General features: G+C 40.3%; 1 protein-coding gene across 7 annotated transcripts in view; it reads left to right on the top strand.

Moving 5' to 3' along the window:
• The window catches only part of eml2 (EMAP like 2), a 37,946-nt gene that overhangs the window by 8,361 nt on the left and 5,094 nt on the right, over nucleotides 1-24,491 (top strand). For 2 of the 7 annotated variants that reach the window (XM_031284715.2, XM_031284755.2), the window contains exons 2-19: nucleotides 6,044-6,283; nucleotides 7,411-7,528; nucleotides 7,683-7,784; nucleotides 15,698-15,726; nucleotides 16,881-16,919; nucleotides 17,096-17,225; nucleotides 17,830-17,979; nucleotides 18,506-18,575; nucleotides 18,878-18,988; nucleotides 19,108-19,203; nucleotides 19,364-19,498; nucleotides 20,744-20,843; nucleotides 21,093-21,247; nucleotides 22,754-22,879; nucleotides 22,996-23,127; nucleotides 23,295-23,362; nucleotides 24,095-24,183; nucleotides 24,275-24,372. In XM_031284715.2, the coding sequence (XP_031140575.1) occupies nucleotides 6,044-6,283; nucleotides 7,411-7,528; nucleotides 7,683-7,784; nucleotides 15,698-15,726; nucleotides 16,881-16,919; nucleotides 17,096-17,225; nucleotides 17,830-17,979; nucleotides 18,506-18,575; nucleotides 18,878-18,988; nucleotides 19,108-19,203; nucleotides 19,364-19,498; nucleotides 20,744-20,843; nucleotides 21,093-21,247; nucleotides 22,754-22,879; nucleotides 22,996-23,127; nucleotides 23,295-23,362; nucleotides 24,095-24,183; nucleotides 24,275-24,372 (1,988 nt within the window). Of the gene's footprint in view, nucleotides 1-6,043; nucleotides 6,284-7,410; nucleotides 7,529-7,682; nucleotides 7,785-10,092; nucleotides 10,258-15,697; nucleotides 15,727-16,880; nucleotides 16,920-17,095; nucleotides 17,226-17,829; nucleotides 17,980-18,505; nucleotides 18,576-18,877; nucleotides 18,989-19,107; nucleotides 19,204-19,363; nucleotides 19,499-20,743; nucleotides 20,844-21,092; nucleotides 21,248-22,753; nucleotides 22,880-22,995; nucleotides 23,128-23,294; nucleotides 23,363-24,094; nucleotides 24,184-24,274; nucleotides 24,373-24,491 lie in introns of those variants that run through there. The other 5 variants (XM_031284726.2, XM_031284736.2, XM_031284745.2 and 2 more) reach the window with 5 other exon arrangements.

Raw genomic sequence — 24,491 nt, 5'->3', positions numbered from 1 at the left:
GGGCTTTAAGTAGCACTTTACAGTAATTTTTGACTGTGCTGGGATGGAGAGAAAAGTTAGCTTGCAATATAAAGTGTGTGTGTGTGTGTGTGTGTGTGTGTGTGTGTGTGTGTGTGGTGTATGTGATAATTCAAGGGCAAATTGAAAAGTAGCCAGCTCTGCAGCTTTTTTTAAACAGGTGTCCTGACAGAAGAGGGGATGAAGGTGAACCCTGCTGATCTCTCCATCTTTGTTTTCTCTCTCTCTCTCTCTCTCTCTCTCTCTCTCTCTCTCTCTCTCTCTCTCTCTCTCTCTCTCCTCGCTTGCATCCTTCTTTTCTGTAGCTCTTTCTCTTATATCATGTTTAGTTACATGTAAACAATGATACTGTAACACGTCAACAGTGTTGGTATTTACAACTCAGACTAAACATGCTAAACGTTAACATGTTTTACAGGTGTAGACATCACTTTATGCACCTATGTTTCACCAGGCTGAAAGACTGTATACTAACTATAAATAAACATGTTAAACATACAACCTAGCATATGTTTCATGCTACTAGAATGTGTACTAGAATAGTGAATATTGAACTATTTTAGACACTGTCTGGATAGTAAAACTGTCTTTTCCAGGTTATTTCATTTGATCTCTGTAGCTATCTCCCCCGTCTCCTCCTCATTGTTTTTCTTTCTGTCGGTTCAATTCACTGTAGCTAATGGCAGTTTAGATAAACAAGATTATTGCCGTATTTAGTTAAAGATTAATCATTCATCTCTCTTTCTCCCACTATGAGTCCTTTCTGTTCCTTTCACTCTCGATCTCCTCCCACCAACAATCTGTCCTCTCCTACTTATTTGTTTCTCTCTCTTGTGCCCACTGTCTGTGTTTTCACCTCACCTGGCTGTATTCTATCATAAGAAAGTAATTTATTTCTACAATAAGTAAAGTAAAAAAACAAGTGCTTCATTTCTCCCAAATGTGAGAGTTGGATTGCTCTGGAATTACTATAACTAACTGTGACATCTATGTGATCACTAGATGGAGTAATGTAAGTTTATTAGGATCCCCTTTAGCTACAGCAGGGCTGCAGCTATTCTTCCTGGGCTCTGACATGTTAGAGAGTCAGAAAGAGTAGCTAACATACAGTAGCAGGACAGTAAGATTTTATTTGTGTAATATCACACTTCAGGAGGTGAGACATCACTTCATTTGTATTGTTTTACAGTACAAAACATCCATAGGGATAATACTTTTATGGAAATTAGCTTCCTATAATTAATTTACCAGGTCAGAATTTTAATGTTGAAATGGGTCATTAGCTAAGTTTCCATCCACTTGTCAATCGAATTATCTGAAGTTCGGTAAAAAAAACTCATGCGAATAAAGCTGGTGAAAGTGTGTTTCCATCCAACGGCTTTAAAGCGAATAAAAACCTGTGCGTAATGACGTCACATGCTGTTTTGCGGTCAAATTGGTATATCGAATTGATTTGAGACATTTTAAGGTGTTTCCATTCATTTTCGCACTGAATCGCACAACATTCAAGCAAACATTTGCGAACAAAGTTTGTAATAGTGCTTATGTGCCAGCTGATGGCGACATATCAAGCTTTAATAAGAAAACAACGACGCTAACACATTGCTATGATGATGCAGATGCACGTAAATGCCCGACGACAACGGCGGAGGCCTGTGGTGTTGGAATGACAGCGTTATATTTTGCTCATAAATTAAATTCAAAAAGTCTCTCATCTCCTCGTTCGTCCACTTCCATCTGTCTTTGTTGACACCCGCCATGTGTGCAAACAGAGCGGAAATACTTGGCGGAAATGAACTAAAACTTCTTTGTTTTGTGGCGGGTTGCAACCATAAAATGATCTAAAACTTAATCGCAATTCATTATTTATTCAGCAAATGTTTCCATCAGCGTTTATCGCATAAGCCGTATATCGATCAAGATAAAATCCGATGAGACCGAACGTATTTCCTTTGAGTCGATATTCATGAAATTCAATCGAATTTTACTGTTTCCATAAAGCATTTTTCATTCGATATCACTTAATTTGGATAAAAACGTGTTAATGGAAACATAGCTATTGACTCAGAAACAGCATTTATACCACAATGATGACTAATGAAAGGCTTTTAGGAGCTGGCAGCTATTTAAAAAGGGAGAGCCACCGTTTCAATTGTTATGGAAACTATGGGTTACAATACCAGGATTAAATGAATTATTAATTTATGAATTATTGTGTATGTGCATTAGCCTAGAAATCTAGACACACCCTAACGGCAGCAAATATAATTTGCAGCCAGGGTCAGTCTAGCAACTCTCCGTTGGCTTGCGAGCTGGAAAAACCAAATTCTGGTAAGGCCAATCACATTGTGTATAGAGTCGGTGGGCGGGCTTAGAGTTGCGACGGTTCCGCTACTTGAAAACAAAGAAGATGGCTGCTGCTGCTGGGGAACAGCGGTCTTTTGAATCGGGTTTGGCTTGTTAAGCACTGAAGTCATTCTTAAAAAAGGAAGATGTGTTCGGAGTTTTGCCGACCGGATACGGCAAAAGTTTAATCTATCAATTAGCGTTGCTCTGGTTGGCTATTGCGTGCAGAGGGAATTTGAAAGACAACCGTTTATCCCGCCCCTCGGATTGAGCCCTGCCAATGGTGAGGTCGTGGCTATAGACTATGTTGGGTGTAATGTATGTTTGGATCTATAATTTAATTGAGTATTTACCATAGATTTAACTTATTTGTATTTGTAGTAATTGCTTTAGTTGTTTTACTGTTTGTGTGTACCTGTCCTGGGACTGCAGACAGAAATTAGCTGGTAGCTCAATCTGGTACAATGCATCTCTTCTTCCTATATGAGATTAATGTTTTTTTGTACATGATCCCTGACAAAGGAGTGCAAAAAACTAAACTAATCTGTAAAAAACAGAAATGATAAACTAATTGGCAACAACATTCTAATTAATTTGGATAACACAGTCTAATCCTACTACATCAGATACATTTGAAGAAATTTGAGAAGATAGACGATGACAAACGCTTCAGATAGACTGACATGCTACTGATCCATTCTGCCTTTCAAATCTTCCCTTAGCTTGATTTCTGTATGTAAATATGAAGCTTGACTTCCCTGTGGCCCTGACTTATTTGACTGTAAGATGTGATACAGTAACAGTATTCTCTGTTTCCCCCCGGCTCAGCTTACTGAACTGATGCATGCTGGGAGCTTTGCATTGGCTCGTGCTGAAGCAGTGTGGCCTGTACAATCCTCTTTTTGAAGTGCACTGCTCTTTAATAGCAAGTTAAATGTTAATACTTGAAACTGTTGCAGCTTCAATCTCTGAAAAGTAGTACACATGGTGAGTGTGACATTTGCATTAAAAATAATGAGGACAAGGAAAATCATGGTAAATGTTTACATTAAGAGTCTGTTGAGTTATTGGCATTTTATTTTGTTAGGTAGATTTTATCTTTCAAGCAGCCTGAGACGTAAGCTCTGTCTACTTTAGATGTTATATCATAGTGATATTTGAATATTGTTTAGCTATTTTGGCTTGACTTTACCATGTAACTAATTGGACAATCACTAGACTTTACTGAAACTGGCCTCTTTACTGAGGCTAATCCTGATATGTTCAGTACTTACTGATACTGTAGCTATTATATGACAAGATTCAGTACTTTTTTCATAAATAATAGTGAGTGTTCAGTATGTGCTTCCTCTAAAAACAGCTGATTAACACTTTCTTTGCAGCATCTTTTTATGTCCCACCTCATCTTTGCAACAGATACCTCTGTGACGCACCGGGCTTTTGAATAAAGAACACACTAGCAGGAAAATACAAGCATATTCATGCCTACATGTTTAAACAGATAATTTTACTCTGTCAGCATTGGTTTTCAATGTTCAAGTAGAATAAACTTCTTTCTCACCCTTTTTTAAAAAGGTGTGTCCCTTTTTTGAATGAAAATATGCATTAGTGATGACCATGAGGACATGGTTGTTGCAGAGCGGACTTCATGACAGAGAGGGGACAGGGTTTAGAATTTAGGATGCATGAAGAGAAACTTGTTTTTTATCAGGCTGTAATCTGTTAATGTGGGCCACAGATTAATAATCCGCACTGGGCAGTTTGCCTTCAATAATCTAGCCAGCCTCTGGTGATGTCATCGTGGTGGGTGTGAGGATGGTGAACGATTAAAATGGATAAAGTCCAATATTAGAGGAATAAAGGCAGAGGGTGGAGGGATGTGAGGGGCTGGAATCAACAGCAGCTCATTTGCTTCTACTTACTAGTTGTCATACCATGTTATACTGTGAAACCGGTATACTGCGGCAACCCTATTTATTTCTTCCTAAACACTGCATGTATCCTGGAGGCCAAAGAAAGATTTTGAATGTAGTTTCTTCCCCATTAAAACATTTGCAAAAACAAATATTTTTGAATATTTTGACACCTGCATTATTTACATCCATCATCAGCTAGCAGTAGGGTTGGGTACCGTTTGGATTTTTACAATTCCGATGCCAAACCGGTACTTTTAAAATGATTCCGATTCCTAACAGATTCCTAAACCGATTCTTGAAAAACTGAACTTTTTTTATGGAGTTTTTTTAAAATTGAAAATTATTTAAATTGAACAATATATTAGCGTTTTAAAGTACTTAAATATATAATAAGCAAACCTAAGTCACCTAACGCATAACTACAATAATTTAACAAATAACAGTTACACTATTAACAAGTAACAACAAAATAAATGTTGAGTTGGTATGCCAACCAGCTTCAAACTTTAGCAGTTCTGTTGCAGAAAAATGACCATATTTGCCTTCTCTGGCAAGATACTACACCTCTCCTGACTTATGGCATGTCCTGCACAGGAGAAAACTCTCTCAGATGGTGTCCAAGAGGCCTGGACACACAGGTATGAGTTTGAAAGGGCAGACTCTCCCACCACCAGGCTACAGGGTCTTGTCCTGAACGATAGACTAGCAGAGCAAGTGTAATATGTTTACTAGCGATCACGTGCAGTCAATGAATGGTTAATATGCTTCTACGTCCGTTTTGGTGAGCCCAGAGGGAAAATATGCCATTTTACAATGGGAACCTGCTAGTCAAAACATTTTTCTATAGCACAACTGGGCAAACAGGGCACCTTTAAATCTTAATGCATGAGGATGTAAGGAAGAGGACAAAGCTTCTCTGGTGCCAACTCTGTCTCCATCCCTTTCTTTTCATTTCTTCTCTCCCATGCTGTCCGTACAAACCACACAACCTCGTATCTGGTGTTGTTTTCCTTCTCCTACACTCTGACTCACACTCACACACGGAGTCTGAATTATTAAAACCAGTCAAGTTTCCTGTATGCTTTTATCCCCCTGAGAAACTCTAAACCATTGATTCACAAAGCAGCAGCAGCAGCAGCTGTAGCAGATATCCCTAACCTTAACCATAAAGCAGCTGCTTGTGTTTATATCCAAATAAATGTTCCCGAATGTTCAAATATCCAGGCAGCAGTTACTTATGGTTCTTATACTTTAATTCTCTCCTCTCTTACTCTCTAACACTCTCTCTGAAGCACACCCACAACTTAATGATGTCTTCTCTCTCGCATATAAATGCGGTCAAGCTGTTAATCTTCGATTTGTAGCCTTCGCTGAGTGCTTATTGCTGTTTTCTTTCCGCACTGCACGTCCATAAAATCAAGCATCTGTCAAACATTGTGGGCTGAACTGTCATGTCTTTTTCCTCGTATTTTTAAGTTAACAATGTTTAAAGCTGCATGTGATATGTTTCCAGAGTAAGCTAACTGACTTATTTTCATCAGTGTTGTACTTTCCTTCTACAGGATATAATTTGGTTTAACCTAAGACCCTGTCTGTGGTGTACTGGATTGTATACTGGCACTACAAATTGTACTAGTCACCACCACACTGTGTTTTTTATTCATAATGAACAGAGGTAAAATTTTGTTAGCGCTCCTTGTGTGACCTGCCTATGAGTCGCAGTAACTCGAATCTAAACTAAAATCTTCTCTCCTCCTGTCCAGATGACACGGTGTCGGCTGGCAGTAACATGGACATGGAGGACCGGGTTTCCCACCTGGAGCAGAAGCTGCAGCTGCAGGAGGATGAGATCCAGCTGTTGAAGGCAGCTCTGGCTGATGCTTTGCGCCGACTGGGTTACTGTGAGGAGCAGAGCCTGGGGATGCAACCTGGAGGCGTCCATGCTGCTGGGAGGAGATCTCTGGCTACCACAGCGTCAGCAACACCTAGCAAGGGTAAGAAAGGTAACTGGAGAAAAGAGAGCCGAAGTCCTGCAGCCTTTCCTAGTTAGTTAGGGGTTCACCAGTCACTATGCATCATCAGTATTTCTGTAAACATGTTTCCACTGTTTTTATGTTCATATTCTAAGATAGTTTGTATACCACTGTGATGGATAGTAAAATTTGAGCAACCATTCAGTAACGTGTCACGGCATAACCACAACCCCTTGAAAACTTCCTACAACCGTTACGTCTAGGGGCTTCCAGAGTTTTGGCAGCCCGTGCATATGAAAACAACAGAGAGAAACTCTTGGCCGCCAGGCTACAGGTGAAATAAAGACATAAAGACATGCATTCTAGTTAACTAGTACTTCAGTTGAAAATTAGCCGACTGGCTAACACTGGCCTACCTGTCATCCTTGGCTTTGCATTGCTCGGCTCCGTCAGCCGACCTGGGATCCGTTTCAGGAAGCAGGTTTAACAAACTCTGAGTCTAACCCTGATCTCTGAGTTGATTTACCCTGAGATGGGAAACTCTGAGTTTTTGGTTCCAGAACAGCTGATATGAGTTGGTTCAATCAACTCAGAGTAGGTTGACTCAGAGTTAAGCGCGTGCACCACCACTATAAAAAGGCAGCATGAATGGAGCCATGATACTACAATTCACCATGGTAACAACCACAAACAAACTGGTCGGCGGAAATACTCACGCGCACATATCAGCGAGTTTGAACATGTATTTAGTTTAAAAAAAAAGCAACACAGCGGCTGAGAATTGGTGTGGGAGAAAATTGCTGCTCGAGTCAATGCATAAGCTCTAATATAGTGTACTAATTTCATATTTAATCACAGGTAACCTATAATATTACTGGTGAAAACTGGAATGGGAGTAGGCTACACCTATAATTTCATTTAGGTGCAATCCTGCGGGCGAAAAAGTAAACTACTATTACTCTGCATAGCCAAATGCAGAGGTGAAAAGTCTGTGCGGCAAATTTATTTTCGCAGAAAATTTTGCACATACCGTCAAAGAGTACAGGGACAACATTACCTCACAAACTGTACAAAGTGATAGTCTCAGATTTAGATTTGTTATTAACATCTGTCAATTCCTCATATGCTGAATCTAATAATAATTTGTCATCTTTCAGTGCGTCAGCTCCTGCAGGCTCTTCCCTCCAGACCTCTGAGTAATGGCTACGTTCAACAGAAACGCCTCCTCTCCTCCCCTTCCTCTCCTAAGAAGGAGGTGCTACAGTCCATTAAGAGGTATACAAAACCAGGGAAATCAACTAGGGATGGAACTTATTTTTTTTTTTAGCAGTTGCTTTAAGAAATAGAAGTGAGGAAGGGTAAAGTTAAGTTTCAAATGTGAAAACATACTGATTTCTCCTTAACAACACTTTTGTCTCCTCTCGTTCAGGAAGAGTATGTCCACAGAGCGTCTCACCATGGTGAGGAGAGAGATGGGAGCGGAGAGTCGGAGTCGAACCACCTCCTCCAGCAGCTCCTCCGGAGGCAAAGGGTAACAACCTTGTTCAGTTTGATGGTGAATCTTGTATAAATTATACACTGTGTTTCTAAATGAATGAACACCTCCTACACGTAATGCCGGAGACATTTCTTCATACTCTGTGTTACTAGAAAAACAACCATCAGTTACATTTTACACAAAGGCAGATGTAACCAAGAAAACATTTTAAACCTGATGTTACAACAAAAACAAACTCCTCTAACAAGCTCAGAGAACATTTTTGTGTATCTTGGGTCAGCAGGGTTATGGAGGAGTTCAGTGGGTCGCTATAGGTTGTTGTAATGAGCTGTCTTACCTCTCTACTCTCCCCTGTCTTTCTGTCTGTAGACAGACTAGAGTGTCATACAGTCCAACCAGAGTGAGTCGGTCTGAAGACACTGTTTGCCTGTGTGACCTGTCTCTCTCCCAATGCATGCTGGGATAGGCTCCATCCCCCCCACTGGCCCTGATAAGCAGGCAGAGAAAACGGATGGTTGACTTATTAAAGATACTGGTATGAGAAAAAGCATTTACAATGGAAATTCTCTCTGTGATCGGACTGTAGTTTATTTGATATGGAACCAGCCCATAAAGTTCAGATGTTAAGAAATGACCTGCAATAACCAGATCAAGTAGACAGTAGACAGGTAATTTGAATACTTGAATACATGCACAGTATTCACTGCCTCTTGATTAGAATGATAGCTACACCAACAAAATCCATGTGTCATGACAGTAGGTACTGACTGTAGGGTTATCCTGTGTCTGATATCAATATATTGTTTCAAAATTATTATTCTTATTTATTATTATATAATTCCATCATTCATCTAAATGCTATCTGTAAACTAGACCAAAGTTCTAGGTTTAACAGGGGAAGAAGACAAAAATATCTATCTATACTTTTTTCTCTTTCCCTAAATTAATTCCAGGCTCTGCTTTTATCAGTTTTAAAATCCAAGAAATCTAAGGTGACTTATTCGTCCACCGCCGTGAACTGCATAATGAATAACATAAAATGTAGCCTACAAATATATGCTGCCAGTTGTGCCGCCTGGCCATCAAGTGTTTCAACGCATGCGTGATACAATAGTATCGATAGTGTAGGGAAACCGTCACGTTTTCTACTATGCATGCGCATATCAGATCGTGCAGGCAGCACAGATCGCATACCGACAGGGACTGTACTCAATATTTAGAACATTAATATAGCAACAAATAAATTTGCTATGTAAAGATCTAGTGGAGTAATGGCGATATAGTGGAGAATTAAGTCACACTATCTGTGTGTGTTGTAATCTGAGCCTCCCTGTTCTCTGTTTTGATAGCCAGCCCAGCCACGCGTGCATGTTAATGCATGTGGCCATGAAGAAATGTAGGTATTTCATGTTTTGGGGAACGGTCTGTGAGAGCTGTGTGGCGGTAATCCCATGCCGCTGTTTTGTTTTTTTGTATTTTGAGTACAGCCCCTTTAATATTAAATAAAACAATCTGAGAAATTGGTGCTGCATGGGAAAAGACAAGAGGAACAACTGCCTCTGCTTCCAAATCTAACCAGCATTTGTATCTGATTCTGAAAAAGATATTTTACATTTACAGCAGTCAGTGTGGGACCTGCTGGGACTCTTGGGAACTGCTGGTTTAGAGTTGTTAAAGTTTAAAGCACACTCAGGCTTCAATCATTCAGGCTGTGTTTTTGAGAAGAGGGAGAGATGGATTCTGCACAGCATTATCCATCGTCACTAGGACCGTCTGATCTGTCTCATCATCATCTGTCACATTTCCACAGTCAGCTCTTCATGTTCGCCTGCAGTAAATCTGGGATGTCACCATGAATTATGTTTTACAATTAACTGGCTAGAAGTCTTTGTGAGCCTGATGGACAGGGGAAGTATCCACGTGTCACAGCCAAGTGAACACAACACGTGGATCGCTTTGTCATCAGTAAACAAACCCGCAGGAAGTTTATATTTGGTTATACAGAGTCACACACACTTTTGTCTGTCTTTCATTGCGTGCTGTCTTACTTCTAAATCCATTTTTTCATCCACTGCACTACCGTTTCTTCTCTCTTATGAACAGTTAAACCTCCTTCTTCTTTTCTCCATATTTCTTATCTCTGCTGTTCTTCCTCTAATCAACATCCACACGTCATTTCTTTCCTTCCTGCTCCTCTTTCCTCTTTTACTTTTCCTCTTCCCTCCTCTCTCCCTCTCTCTCTCCTGTCATTCTGCTGATGGGTCAGATTTCCAACAGTGCTTGGTAAAAGGGGGTGTGGTTACCGGGCAGAGGGTGTGGGTCTGCACAGTCAGGAAATGCGTTCTGATTGGATGATGGGGCTTCCTAGGCTGAGCTAAAAGTTTGCTCAGTGAAGCAGGAAGTTGTGTGTTGCTGTAGCTGTTGAACAGGACAGGAACCGCTCTGACTGCTCACCACTGTTGACTGTTGACTGTTACTGTAACGGAGCCATGAAGAAATCTTCCAGGTAAATCGTTTCTTTACAATAGATAATCAATGATTGACAAAGAGAGTGGAGGACTGTGAGCATAGTGGATTTACTGATAAAGCTTTTTGGAGCAGAAAGCCCTACGCTCGTACTGATTCTCAACACAAAATGAATTTCAGAAAAAAAATGGACAATTACTTTTTTTGGTGTCGCATCCAGCTATTTCCTCATCTGTTTGAGTAGTATTTAAATAGATTACAGATTGCACAATTAAACACTGTGTGGATGGTCTGTAAAATGGATTCACGCTTCACCATCTTAAATCTTTGGTTATTTTAAGTCTAAAAAAAATAGTAGTCTGTAGTCACTCGCTGTGGCTTCACCACAGCCTGAGGAAGTGTTTTGTTTGTATGAAACTCTGTTGTCACGAAAAAAACGTTTGATATATGAAACTCTGTTATCACGCAAAATGTTTATCCCCCGTCTGCAGGGTTGTGGGTGGCTGTAGGGAGGGGCTGCAGCATAGTAACATGAATACAACAGAAACAAGAGCCAGCTGTGTGTCTGTGCACCATAGATTAAGCGGCAAGAGTTAAGAACACAAAAAATACAAAATAATGTAATTTTGAGAAGACTTAGTCATAGGTTAACTGTGTAGTTCAAACAAGTAATGACTATGTGAAACTTGCTTTTGATTAAGAAAAGCTCTCAGATGATGTATTAACATTGTTCATCTGCTCAAAGAAATGGAAATTTGACTTTTATGGGAACCATAATAAGGTGTTAATGTTGTGCCTTTTTCTGAAGTTGATCTCTTACCTAACAAGTCTCTTATTTTTGTCATATATGGGCCCATTTAATTGTAATTGCAATTGCAATTATTGGCTCTTTTTGTCTTTGGGCTTCTAATGATGGTGGAAACAAACAAACCAACAAATATGTCACATTTCTGTCAGGTTATGAAACACGCACAGTCTCGCACACGGGATGAGTAAATGTGAAATGACAGAACACACTGTGCTCAGCAGTTCTGTCAGTTAAATGATTGTACTGTCTGCTGGCAGAATCAATCAGATTTAACCGAACAGAGGTCCTGCTTTTGTATTACTGATTGAAGTTCACAAGGAAATGAAAAAATGACATATGTTCATGGGAAACAGACCGCTTCACATGACCCACTGTAGTTCTATTTGCATGTGCTGCCTTGGGTGGTACCTAGATTGACATTCATTTTCAGGTTTTCCGAAGGGATTCTAATTCATTCATTCATTTCTAAAAACCTGTAGAGCAGCTTGTAATTGAAAGTGTGTCCAAAAACACTGCGAAGACAGTTCTTATAGAACACCCTGCAACATTGTGTCCACAGACAGGAGGCTGATGCAGCTGTGGGACGGATGTTATACGATTACCGATTCTACTCAGCTTGCAAAAATACTGATAACATTGATTGGACCTCCTGTTTAACATGCAACAAACATATTGACCACATCTCTGCAGAGAAGCATTTTTAACCACTAAAACCAGGTTTTGCCCCAACAAACCAGTTTAACATACTATGATTGCCTTTCTTTTTATCCAATATTACGTAAATGTAAAGTGAAGTTCAGGCATTGTACAAAGTTGAGTATTGCCAAACGGGTCTGGATTCATGCAAATACAAGGAGGAATAAGGAAAAGAGCTCCATCAAGTCCACCCTACCCGTCTCTTTCATTTTGTCTCTGTTTAATGGGACAGAAAGCTTTAAGGTATAGCTTTACATTTTCAATTTAAATAAATACTTGTACGTATATAATTGTGGCCTTAACATAGCCTTTGTAAAGTAAACAAGGTTTAACAACTAGAATAAATAACTTGCCCTCTGTCAGATTAAAACCATGCAAATTCTGATGAAGGAAAAGATTAAAAGATTTGCATCATGTTGAAAAGATTGATATCTTTTCCGTTTTTCAAGTCAACTCTTTCTCCCTGTGACTCGCTCTCTTTTTCTCTCTCCTGCTATCTCTGTTTCTCTCTCTCTGGTATTTTGTCTGATGCTACGATAACTTCAAAGTGGTTCAGTCTAATGTAAAATGTAACAATGGAGTTCAGTCTCTCAGTGTATTCTTTGTTGAGTGAAGATGATCAGATACGTTTGTGTCCATTAACTGAACCACTGCAGTTCTTCAGTCATAATGGACACACAGTTGGGTGTAGGATCCATCAGTCAGACCGCAATATCCATCTTCTCTCCGCCTGCATCACTGTCATAAAAACTGATTTACTACAACATCCACCACTGTAGCATCACCCAGTCTGATGGAGCACTTTACTCATAAGATAAATTGTTGAGGAATATTTTGTAATCAAGTAATTTAAGACAAATTAACAGAACTGTCAGCCAAAGTGCACATTGGAGTGATTATTTCATTGATTGCATTTAGCAAAAACATTTTTTTTCAGTTGTCACAATACAGTATGATGCAAGAACAAGCATACGGCACTAAAATGATGAATCAACAAGTTAAATACATAAAAAAAAAAATGATTTAAAAAAAAAAAAAAAAAAAAAAAGCAAGCGAACACATGAGATTCCATCAAATCTTTATAACGTACTTACACTGTGGTCAGTACGTAACTTGAAAAGGATCTTTTGAGAAACTTTTTAGGTTTTTAAGATGCCATTTTTTAAGTCTTGCCACATTATTTTTAAGTCAAACACTCCTGCCGCTGTCAGACTGGTTAGAGAGTGCTTCAGGACAAAGAGCAGCATTGGATATTCATTTTGAATCACGCACAAACACCTCAAATTGGGAATATGCTAAACATGAATTAATCAGCATGTAAAAATTCTCTGGCCTATTTCTGTACGCATACATGAAGCAATCCCCATTCACAGCTGAGCTGAAAAAGGGTTCGTGTTGACGTTTTCAAAGAAGCGGAGCACATTAATTACTGTTTCTGTCTGCTGTGTGAAGCATTTCTCAGAGGAACCCTGAAAAGTCTCTGCTGCTCATTAGTCCCCTCTGGGTCTTACACAAACCAATTGTGTTTTCAGACTGCAGGCAGGCAGAAAATGCCAACAATACACTCAGTGCTGCATGTAAATGAGTGGTCTGTTTGTGCATTCCTTCCCCCTGGAAATCTTGTGACTGGGACTGCAGCCACATGGGTTTTAGATCCAGTTATTTGCCCTGTCCGGATGCCAGTTACCCAGCATGCCCTGCACTAATTAATGTCTCTGAATCAATCTTGTTCTCTCATTGGCTAGAACTTGGCCACGCCTCATCTTCCTGGCAGACCCCCCCACATACACACACACACACACACACACACACACACACACACACACACACACACACAGTTCAGACAAACAGGCTTTTATGTGGTTACTTTAAAGAGCCGACACAGTGGCTGGCCGCCTTCAGCTGCCCAGAGACACAGCAGACACCAGTCAGGTCCTCAGATCATCCGCCTGTAAACTCTGCAGTCTGTCTTTTAATCTTCTTCCATTGCTTTGTGTTATGTTCAAACACACATATAAGCTCTGATCTTTTATGATTAATAATTATTCTCTGTTCTCTTAATCGTTGTCTCCTATTGATTTGTAAAACACATTGTGGCTTCATGACTAAACTTTATTAATACATTTGACTTGACGTGACCTGACAAGCTCTCGTCTCAGGTAACCTTCCCAGGTAACTCCCTGTTAAACAAATTTTAGGAAAAGTAGGCACACATGATTCATCCTGGTGCTTGAAGGTGTCCTGTTTCTCAACAAGCAAAGGTTACGTTCAGTAGTACTCTTCTAATTCAATGGATGCATTTCCTTCCTCACTAAACCTTTCCCAAAGCCGATTTTATTTGATATTTGAAATTATCTTCTTCACTTGCTTCATTTCTTTGCGCGTCACCGCCACCAACTGTCTATATGCTTCCACAGACACTCAGGAAAGTCAAACACATAGCCCCAGATGCTCTAGTTGCTGAGCAGGAAGACACACACCCTCAATTTCCCTTATCTCATCAAGCCTTACTTTTACTGCTGTTGCCATGGTGATATCCACCTGTCAGCTGAGGCAGCACTGATGATCTGATTGTTTGACAGCATCCTGACAGGTTAGGTTGAGTGGTGAGCGTGCACTGAAATGCTCAGCGGACAGTTCTGCTTGGTTGACAGACCGCTGATTCAGGAACAGTTGCGGCTGTAGCTCAGCTGCTGTGAACTGATGAGCCAGCTACAGATTTTGATTGACAGGTCTTATTATGGATTTTGGCAAAATGGCTGACACACCGGTTGTCACTTTAAATTTAAAGTAGTTATCCGACGTTTTCATAGAAGTACATTCAGCTTTTCTATGTGACATTTAGTAACACTAGTGCTTCTCTATCTCACTTCTCTCTGTCATCTTTGCTCTGATCCTCCCTGTCATATTGTTGGGCTGAGCACCATATTCACTGTGTGTTTAACTGGTTATACTCAGTGACACCATCCATGTGTGTACACAGATAATAAGGCTTCTCTGTTTACTTTGTGTCTGCTGACTCGACCAAAGACACTCTTTATCAACCTGTGTACACAGTCACATTAAAGAGTTGGTACTTTATTCATTTGTGTCTATTCTTCAAAGAAAAACAGAGCTGTGTTTCTAGCTTTGTGTCTTGTTCAGTAACAAAGATGTATGCCTAGGGCGGCATTAACTGTCTATACAGTAGGAGCCTTGACCATAAAAGGCCTGTTGGCCTCTGTTAAAAATGTTTTTAAAACAAAATGACACCACGCAGACTTTTAGAAAAATTGACATGCATCAAAATTGTGATCCTAATTTTTCAGAAGCCTGAACAAATGATCTTTAATAACTGTTTTTGCTGTCAGGGAGGAAAATAATGTCCGCAGCATTGTAGGATGTGAAAATGTTTTCCTTTTTAACTGAGATGTTTCACACACCTCTTTGCTGGATATGTTACCTGTTGGTTATTGTTATAAAGTTGAAAAAACAAGTTTTAATTCCACAAGTTTGGTGCACGCTGATCATCCCAGTTAATATGTAGGCTTCTGTACATGAAAACAATATTTCCAAGCCCCGGGGACCTTAATCCGGCCTCCAGAGTCCATCTCAGACAAGAGATGCAGGAGGATAAGTCTTGATTATATGATGCATGGCCTGCGTGCTGTGCTTTTGCTGACTCTGTGCTCTGCAGCTTTTCCACAGACGTCCCTATTGTCCAGTTAATGTGAAACTGAGCGGAGGTGTGCAGCCTGTCGAGCAAAGAATACATAATTCAGAATCTTTTATGTGAACGCCAGATGTTATGGAACAAAGTCTCAGGAGTTTTGGAAAATAATTATATATTCTGTGTAATATTTGATGTACTGGTTTGATGGTACTTCCATTATTTTTTTTTCCATTATGGATAACAGCCACACCCTAAATCATCTGATGCTGCGTAAGAATCTTTACAGGAAACATTTCATCCATTTTTCTTTTTTTTCTGTTTCAGCAAATCCAAAGAATGCACCCTCAATGCAGGTAAGAGAAGATGGTTTTCTATTTGTGTCTGTAAGTCAGAGTGCCTACTTTAAGACTGCATTAGTTATGTCTTACCCTCCCATTACTGTCACACTTTAATTAGCTATGAAAAGGATGAGCAGCCTCTGATGTAGAGATGTTCCGATACCAGTATCGGTATCGGCTCCGATACTGCCTAAAACGCTGTTATCGGTATCGGGAAGTACTGGAGTTTATACACCGATCCGATACCATGTAAGAAAGCCCTAAAGAAAATCTACGTTAAAGTAGTTTATTTATGTTCTTTTTCCGTTATAACTGACTGGATAATAAAAGAAAGTTCCGTGGCATTCATGTTTCACAAAGAGTTTAACCTGAGCCAGACCGACAACAAAGATAGAAATAATATCACATCCATACAGATGATAGTATTCAGCTGTTAAAACATGATAAAATATATGACACACTGGTATCGGATTGGTACTCGGTATCGGCCGATACGCAAGTTCAGGTATCAGAATCGGTATCTGGGAAGCAAAAAATGGTATCGGACCATCTCTACTCTGATATGTGAAACTCAATTGGGAGTCCTTGAAGTACTCTTGAAGGATTTTCTCATTATAAATATTGAACATCCATTAGAATAACTAAAGAGCCTGAGAATAACGGACTTCTGAAGTCTGTATGAGCATGTATTTTCTAAAGCATCCATATTGTTTAAAGGTTACTGAAGTATTGGCTCTGCAGACCCATATTCTGTCTGTGTATGGATGGCCTGACCATTTCATTCCTCTGCATTCTTTTTTCTAGTGGTGTCACTGGGAAATGCTAACAATCAATTTTCCAGAAAACAGCAATGTCAAAAATTAAAAGAAATGAAATCAATGACGTTCATGATGACACAGTGTCCCCTGTAGTCAGTTTAGTAACAAAGTACTGGCAGGATTTGAACATCTCTAATCTGTGACAATTACAGTTATTTTTATATTTTTTTGGTGTAGTCACGGCCCCTTAGTTTGCCATTGTGAAATTCAGTTAGTGATTCTCAAAAGGAGGTCCTTTCTGTTTGGTTGTGGGAGAAGATTAAGTTTTTTACTGTTTTAGATTTCAAGAAGCAAGCATTCTGCTGTTTGGATTTTGTGGCGTCATTTCAGGACACTTTTTTTGTATCTCAGAACTTAAGACGAAGCAAGATAACAGAAGATGGAAGTCAGGTCTGTGTGTATGTGTGTATGTCTTTGTTTAAATGGAGACTCATGGAACTATGACAAAAAGAGACAAGTGTACCGTCCCCTTCTTGTTCTGTCTCTTCTACTCGTCTCTGCCAGATCTTTGCTTCTTCGTTCCATTCTGTCCCCTAACTTAACCTTCCCTCTCTCCTTCCCTCCAGAGGACGGCTACGTGAGGATGTTCCTCCGAGGTCGTCCGGTCACCATGCAGATCCCAGATAAGCAGAGGGAGAGCTACAGCCTCGACCACAAGGTGGCGCTACCTGACCGCAAACTCAAACTGCAGTGGGTGTATCCTTCAGACGGGGAGAGGGAAACAGAGGAATAGACAGAAATAGTTTTATTGACGGATCAGGAGTCTGTGGATGAATGAATGAGAAATGAATGAATTCTTTATCTGTCTTGATCAGAGGCTTTCAGACTGTGAGTTATTTATTAGTCTCAGGGGGGCAAACAGTGACAGACTTTGAAAACCTCTGGAACAGATGGATAAAAACCTAAATTAAATCATTTCCAGACTCCATTCATTAAACATAGTTATTCGGCAGTGAATATGAAATATAAACTTTGGGTCATACAAGCTTTACTTTCTCCAGACAATTCCCTGAAGAAGACTGACATGTCGAAACATTGGTAAATTATTTTTTTTTTAAATGTTGTCGTGGCTACGAGTGTGTGACTGTCTTTCCTCTTACATGTATGATCACCTGAAGTGAGTAGTACTTTTGGTTTCATATGTATTGTTAATCTAGAACTTGTAAAAGTGGCATGAGCTTAAGTCCTTGCGAGTCATCTTGGTAACGAGCACTAACTAAATACCTAAAATCAGAATATTGAATGTTCTCTCGCTGGTCCAGCTTCACCCATCTTGTTCCCTAACTTAAGCGTGGACCAGGTACGGCTACCGCGGACGTGACTGCCGCTCCAACCTCTACCTGCTGCCCACAGGAGAGATCGTCTACTTCAACGCCTCAGTGGTGGTGCTGTACAACACAGAGGAGCAGCAGCAGAGACACTACCTGGGCCACAACGACGATGTCAAATGGTGAGAAAACGGCACGATGATAAGGGCTGTCTTGTCCCAAGTGTTTGATATTTATCATTAAGTCAGGGTAGAGTAACGTGCTGTCTGATTTCCTGCGTAGCCTGGATTTTCCCATTTACCCTGGTTCTTGTGTGCATGTAAAGATATCCCTTTTTGAGCAATTGGTTTTTTCGGTCAAACCTGAAACTCAAATATTTCACGCCTGGCCGGGTCTTCAGAAGCTTCCTCATTAAAGTTCAAAACCTATTAAAAGTAAAGTTTCAAACTACTCACATTCTGTTTCCCTCTTATGTTACGTAGCTTTCTTGTTTTTGTGTAACATGCCATGGACAGCCTCATACAGCTGACTGTGTTTATCATGAATGTGATTTTTGGTTTGCTTAATGAGCGCTACTTGGCATCCTGAATGAGCTCCCTGACTGAAGCCTCTGGGATGTAAATAAACTGACTTTAAACTTTCTGTCTTTCTAGAAGCAGTGTTAAAAAAAATTAAAACGAAGTAACAATTCATATTTTCTCTTCTTAGCCTGAGTGTGCATCCTGACATGGTTACCATAGCAACGGGGCAAATGGCTGGAAACTCTAAAGATGGAAAGGTACTGTAAAAAACCATCGCTCACAGCCTCCTATGGAGTTTTGCTGTTTCTCCCACCTACACTTTGACACAGTTTACTTTAAAGCAGGTATTAAAAAAGCTAATGAAAAAGACTAATTACAGAGAAGAATAATACCACAATATTTCAATTTAACTGGTTATAAATGGTAAGAAAACTATCTTTGAATTTAGTAGCAGATGTGTTTTATATATGCATATTTTGATCCAATCCCACTTTTTTTGTTTCTATATATCAAATATGGTTTCTCAGCCTGACTTCATTTCTGTCCCTTGTCTGTGCAGCTGCTGGCTCCTCATGTTCGTGTTTGGGACTCTGTGAGCCTCAACACGCTTCATGTGATCGGGATGGGAGTGTTCGACAGAGCGGTCACCTGCGTGGCTTTCTCCAAGTCGGTAAGCAGCTTCACATCCTGTAGAGTTTACTCAGGCTTTGAGACTATGCAAAGTTAAATCGGGTACTGCTGGCTGCCGTTTTTGCTCTTGCTTTATCCACCTCCTTGTTTCTCTCTCAGAACGGCGGCACCTTCCTCTGTGCTGTGGACGATGCCAACGATCACATCCTGTCGGTCTGGAACTGGCAGAAGGAAAAGCAACTGGCTGACGTCAAGGTACCCCATGATCCCATTTATATAGCTGCATCATTATTGATCTCCTAGTTCTAAACTTTAATTAACAAACACTATGGATTTCCAACAATTTCTTCTCAGAACACTAAATGAATCTATGTAGAGAAACATGTTTGCATCGTCATGCCTCCTGTCTCTGCAGTGCTCCAATGACTCTGTACTGGCCTCCGTGTTTCATCCCATGGATGCCAACCTGATTGTCACCTGTGGAAAATCTCACATCAACTTCTGGACCATAGAAGGCAACACTCTCACCAAGAAACAGGGCCTGTTCGAGGTACGGCCAAAAATGTATCTTACAACCCTCTTACCTCGAGTTAACCTTATTAACCCTCTGAGGACAAAAGAAGCACCGGAGAGTCCAAGCGATGTTTGACAACACTCCTTCTCCAAAAGCGATATTACAAATTTCATTTTAGACTATTTCATTCATATAGTACGCTACTTTTGTGAAGCCAAGACTTTTGCAAACTCATTTCAAGCACCAAAACAATTGAATGTAGGTATGTTTTCACAAGAGTTTTGAGAAATTTCAAAAAGCGAACATCAACTTTTCAGCTTTCGGTCCAAATGATCTCTTATCACGTTGCTCTGGAACAAATTTGGGTCTCACTAAACAGAAAGCTGAGTTTGTTCTGAACATTTTGATATGAAACACACACATGGGGATCAGTTTAATGCAAATACCCTTGTGTTGTCTTCCCGTCAACCATAAACTTGTCCTTTTTGGGACAAAATTGAAAATGAATTTTTTAGGCACTTTTTCCAAAGTTTTTGTTGCTTTTTTTGGATGTTTTTGGTGCTTTTTTAAACATTTTTGTCACTTTCAATTTTTTTTTTTTTTTTTTTTTTTTTTTAATTAATGGTCAATCAACTGAATTTAAATGACATTTTATCCTTAATTTTCAAGTTTAAAAAAGCAGAAATTATTAATTATTTTAACTACTAGTTAAGATCAGAGGATGTTGAGTGGATCACAGACTGGTATATGTCGAAGTTTAGTCAGGATACTGTTTTAAAACCTTTTTTGTGTTTTTTCAAGTGCTATAAAATTGAATAAAATTCATTCATGTTACCTGCGAATAATGTTGTATGGGTTCCATACAGTGTACACCCATGCATCCATGACATTTTTAGGCAATTTGGTTGAAAGAAACCCATATTTCTGATATAAAAAAAACTTTGAAAACGGGTCAAATTTGGCCTGAGGACAACACAAGCGTTAAAAGGTGAATTTAAGAAGATGTATGTAAAAATGCTGTTTAGAACCACCAAAATACACTTAGTTGTTATTTTGTTAGGTACAGCTAGCTGAAACAAATGCAGCAAATAAATACATTGATTAATATAAAATCAATTTCTCTCTCTCTCTCTCTCTCTCTCTCTCTCTCTCTCTCTCTCTCTCTCTCTCTCTCTCTCTCTCTCTCTCTCTCTCTCTCTCTCTCTCTCTCTCTCTCTCTCTCTCTCTCTCTCTCTCTCTCTCTCTCTCTCTCTCTCTCTCTCTCTCTCTCTCTCTCTCTAGAAACATGAGAAGCCAAAGTATGTGTTGTGTGTGGCGTTTGCCGAGAATGGCGACGCCATCACAGGAGACTCCAGTGGAAACATCTACGTCTGGGCCAAAGGTAGAATCTACATGAATCACAAAGAACCCAACATTTTGTTCAATATATTATATAGAGATTAAGTCTTCAACACGTAAAGCTTACTTTAGTATAAAAATGTTAATTCAGCAGTGCTGATAATGTAAGAACATGATTGAAAAGCAACCCCGTAAAGACACATTGTGCTCCCACTTATTCAAAAGCCTGAAAATATAAAAGGATTTGGTCCTCCGTTTTGTGTTTTGATTTCCTGTTTGTTCTGATTGACAGGTGGTAGCCGCATCAGCCAGGTGGTGTCGGGGGCCCACGAGGGCGGGATTTTCTCTGTTTGTGTCCTGAAGGACGGCACCATGGTGTCTGGAGGAGGGAAGGACCGCAAGGTGGTGCTGTGGGACCACGACTACAGAAAGAAGGCCGAGATGGAGGTGAGGGAGCCAGAATGTACTGTGTACCTCTAAGGAACGAAGACTGAATACTTTTGAGGAGAAAATAAGGGCGTTTTCACAACCTATAGTTTGTTTGCTTTGTTGAAGAGTTTGCAAACTTGGAACGATTTTCCCTTGGTTCGGTTTCGTTTCACACCTGCAAAAATCCAAGCACACCAAAATGCGTCATTACAAACCACGCAAGAACGTTCACTCCTCTTATTGGTCAGATGTGTCTGGGGCGGGCGCCTGGGTAGCTCACCTGGTAGAGCGCGTGCCCATATAAAGAGGCTTAGTCCTCGAAGCAGCGGCCCTTTGCTGCATGTCATTCCCCCTGTCTAAGCTGTCCTGTCGGAAATAAAGGCCTAAAATGCCCAAAAAATAATAATAATATTGCGGGAGCAAGAAAGTAAATACAGGAAGAAGGTCCCGTGTTTTTGAACTAGTGCATATTTCTTCCATCTCCATTGTCAAACCAGCTTATTTTCATTTAAATAATCAGACATACAGTTTTGCGAGCGAACTTGCTGTCTGCTCTGGTCACAGAGACTTTCGCTCTTCTCTGCCAGCTTTTTCATTTACAGCAGTAGAAAAGTAGCCTGACAAGCTAGACCCACATCAAGATGTTGGGTCTGGGAACTCACCATTGACAGGGCTCAATCCGAGGGGCGGGATAAACGGTTGTCTTTCAAATTCCCTCTGCACGCAATAGGATAGCGCAACAACCAGGCAGAGCAACGAAGAAGGTAGCAGAGCTAGTTGATAGATTAAACTTTTGCCGTATCCGGTCGGCAAAACTCCGAACACATCTTCCTTTTTTAAGAATGACTTCAGTGCCGTTCTTTGTTCTTTTCTCAAAGAAAAGCTTAACTCCAAGTCTTCCAGAAGACCGCTGTTCCCAGCAGCAGCAGCCATAAGCCCGACAACCGACTCCATACACGATGTGATTGGCCTGACCAGAGTTCGGTTTTTCCAGTTCGCAAGCCAACGGAGAGTTGCTAGACTGAACCTGGCTGCAAATTACATTTGCTGCCGCTAGGGAGCGTCTAGATTTCTAGGCTAGTAGAAAAGTGGAACTTAATTCCACTTCACATTAGAGATTACAAATCTCAGCAGTTTTAAAATGTCCTTGGCTGAAGGCAAATCAACTATGTGATCACTGATCTTTTTATAACATGGAATGTATATTTTGTATACTGGGTTATACATTATGTAATGCTTGTTATATGTTGTTGTTAAGTTTTTATCTGTTTTGATAGAATTGTCTGTATTGTCTATATTGTCCTTTTATCTCCCTTGACCAGGGGCCACAGATGTAAATTAGCTGTATAGCTAACTCTGGTACAGGGCTTGAACTGTGCATGGTCCCTGACAAATAAACTAAACTATCTACTACTATTTGTGAGATGCTTTAATAGGAAAGTGTGTGTGTGTGTGTGTGTGTGTGTGTGTGTGTGTGTGTGTGTGTGTGTGTGTGTGTGTGTGTGTGTGTGTGTGTCCGTCCAGGTGGGCGAGATGCTCGGTCCTGTACGGGCTCTGGCTGAAGGTAAACCTGGAGAGCTTTTTGTAGGAACCACCAAGAATGCCATCATCAGAGCTGCCTTCCCTGATACATTAACTCCTATTGTACAGGTACACACACACACTACACACAGTGACCATTTTTTTTCTACTGGAAGGTGTTAAACATTTCAACTCTGCATGTGGCAGTTTCAGGCGTATTAAATGAGACATGTAATGTGTTCCAGGGTCACACAGATGAACTGTGGGGTTTGGACATCCATCCCTCCATGGAGCAGTTTGTCACCTGCGCCCAGGACAAACTGGTTCACCTCTGGGACGCCAACTCCCATCAGCCACTCTGGAGCAAGACCATCGAGGTGACTGGCAGTCAGGATGTCGATTTTTTTTTTTAAAAAAATTTCCTGTGCCTTTAACTTTAGGATGCTAGGAACTAGAATATAACAAAGACTTTGAAACAATTAGACAATGCTATCTTCAATGATAAGGGTCATAAATTAAAAATTCATCCTCTTCTCTGCTCCAGGATCCAGGGAGGTGTGCAGGTTTCCATCCCAGCGGGACTGTTCTGGCTGTGGGGACCATGACTGGAAGGTTGGCCTCACAGTTACAAACTAAACACTAACACATTACATTACATGTTATTTAGCTGACGCTTTCAACCTTGAAGGTGCAAGTTATTATTTTTTTATCCAAGGTGCAGTCGGAAGAGATGTGTTTTTAGCCTTTGGCAGAAGATGCGTAGGCTTTGGGCCATCCTGATGTCAATAGGGAGCACGTTCCACTACAAAACAGTCGGGATTTCGTTGAGTGATTAGTTGTCCCTCGCTGTGAGGGGGCAGCAAGCAGGTTGGCTGATGCAGAGCAGAGTGGGCGGGTTGAGGTATAGGGTTTGACCATGTCCTGGATGTATGCTGGGGCTGATCCATTCGTGGCCCTGTATGCAAGTATTAGTGTCTTAAAGCGGATGCAGGCAGCAACTGGTAACCAGTGAAGAGAGCGGAGGAGCGGTGTAGTGTGAGAGAACTTGGGGAGGTTGAAGACAATAACACAACATTCACAACAGACAACAACAACAGACTTTCTTAAAGCAGCAACCATTGGGGATTACTGAATTTAGAGTTTAGATTTTTTGGCCGAGCACATTTACAGTCTTTGACTTTGTTCCTTTTTCTTCAGTTTAATATTGGGGGAAAAAAAAAAAAAAAAAAAAAAAACTTTTTATGTTGAGGTACTATGAAAAGAAACGTATGGTAGTAGTATGGAATATCAAAAAACTATTCTGACGCACGCGTGTGTGTATGTGTGCGCTGTGTTGTGTTGCAGGTGGTTGGTGCTGGACACTGACACCCGGGATCTGGTTTCTATGCACACAGACGGCAATGAGATCATTTCCAACGTCAGGTACTCTCCAGGTAAAACATCAGCTGGTATATCATGGCATGTTTCAGTACTGTATTAACTCCACTAATAGCACTGCTATAATAACTCCTTGTGCCTTTTTAGATGGTAACTTCCTGGCTGTTGCTTCCCATGACAACTTTGTTTACATCTATGCTGTGACGGAGAATGGCCGAAAGTACAGCCGTGTGGGGAAATGCACTGTAAGTATACATTTTTATATATATATATATATATATATATATATATATATCTATATCTCTCTGTGTATATAAGTATACACAGAGATTCATATCTCAATTCTCTGAAAGCTTTAAAAAAA

The sequence above is a fragment of the Sander lucioperca genome, chromosome 5 (assembly GCF_008315115.2).
Source record: "Sander lucioperca isolate FBNREF2018 chromosome 5, SLUC_FBN_1.2, whole genome shotgun sequence".
In the NCBI taxonomy this organism is placed as follows: Eukaryota; Metazoa; Chordata; class Actinopteri; order Perciformes; family Percidae; genus Sander; species Sander lucioperca.
This window is presented reverse-complemented; position numbering and strand designations above follow the sequence as displayed.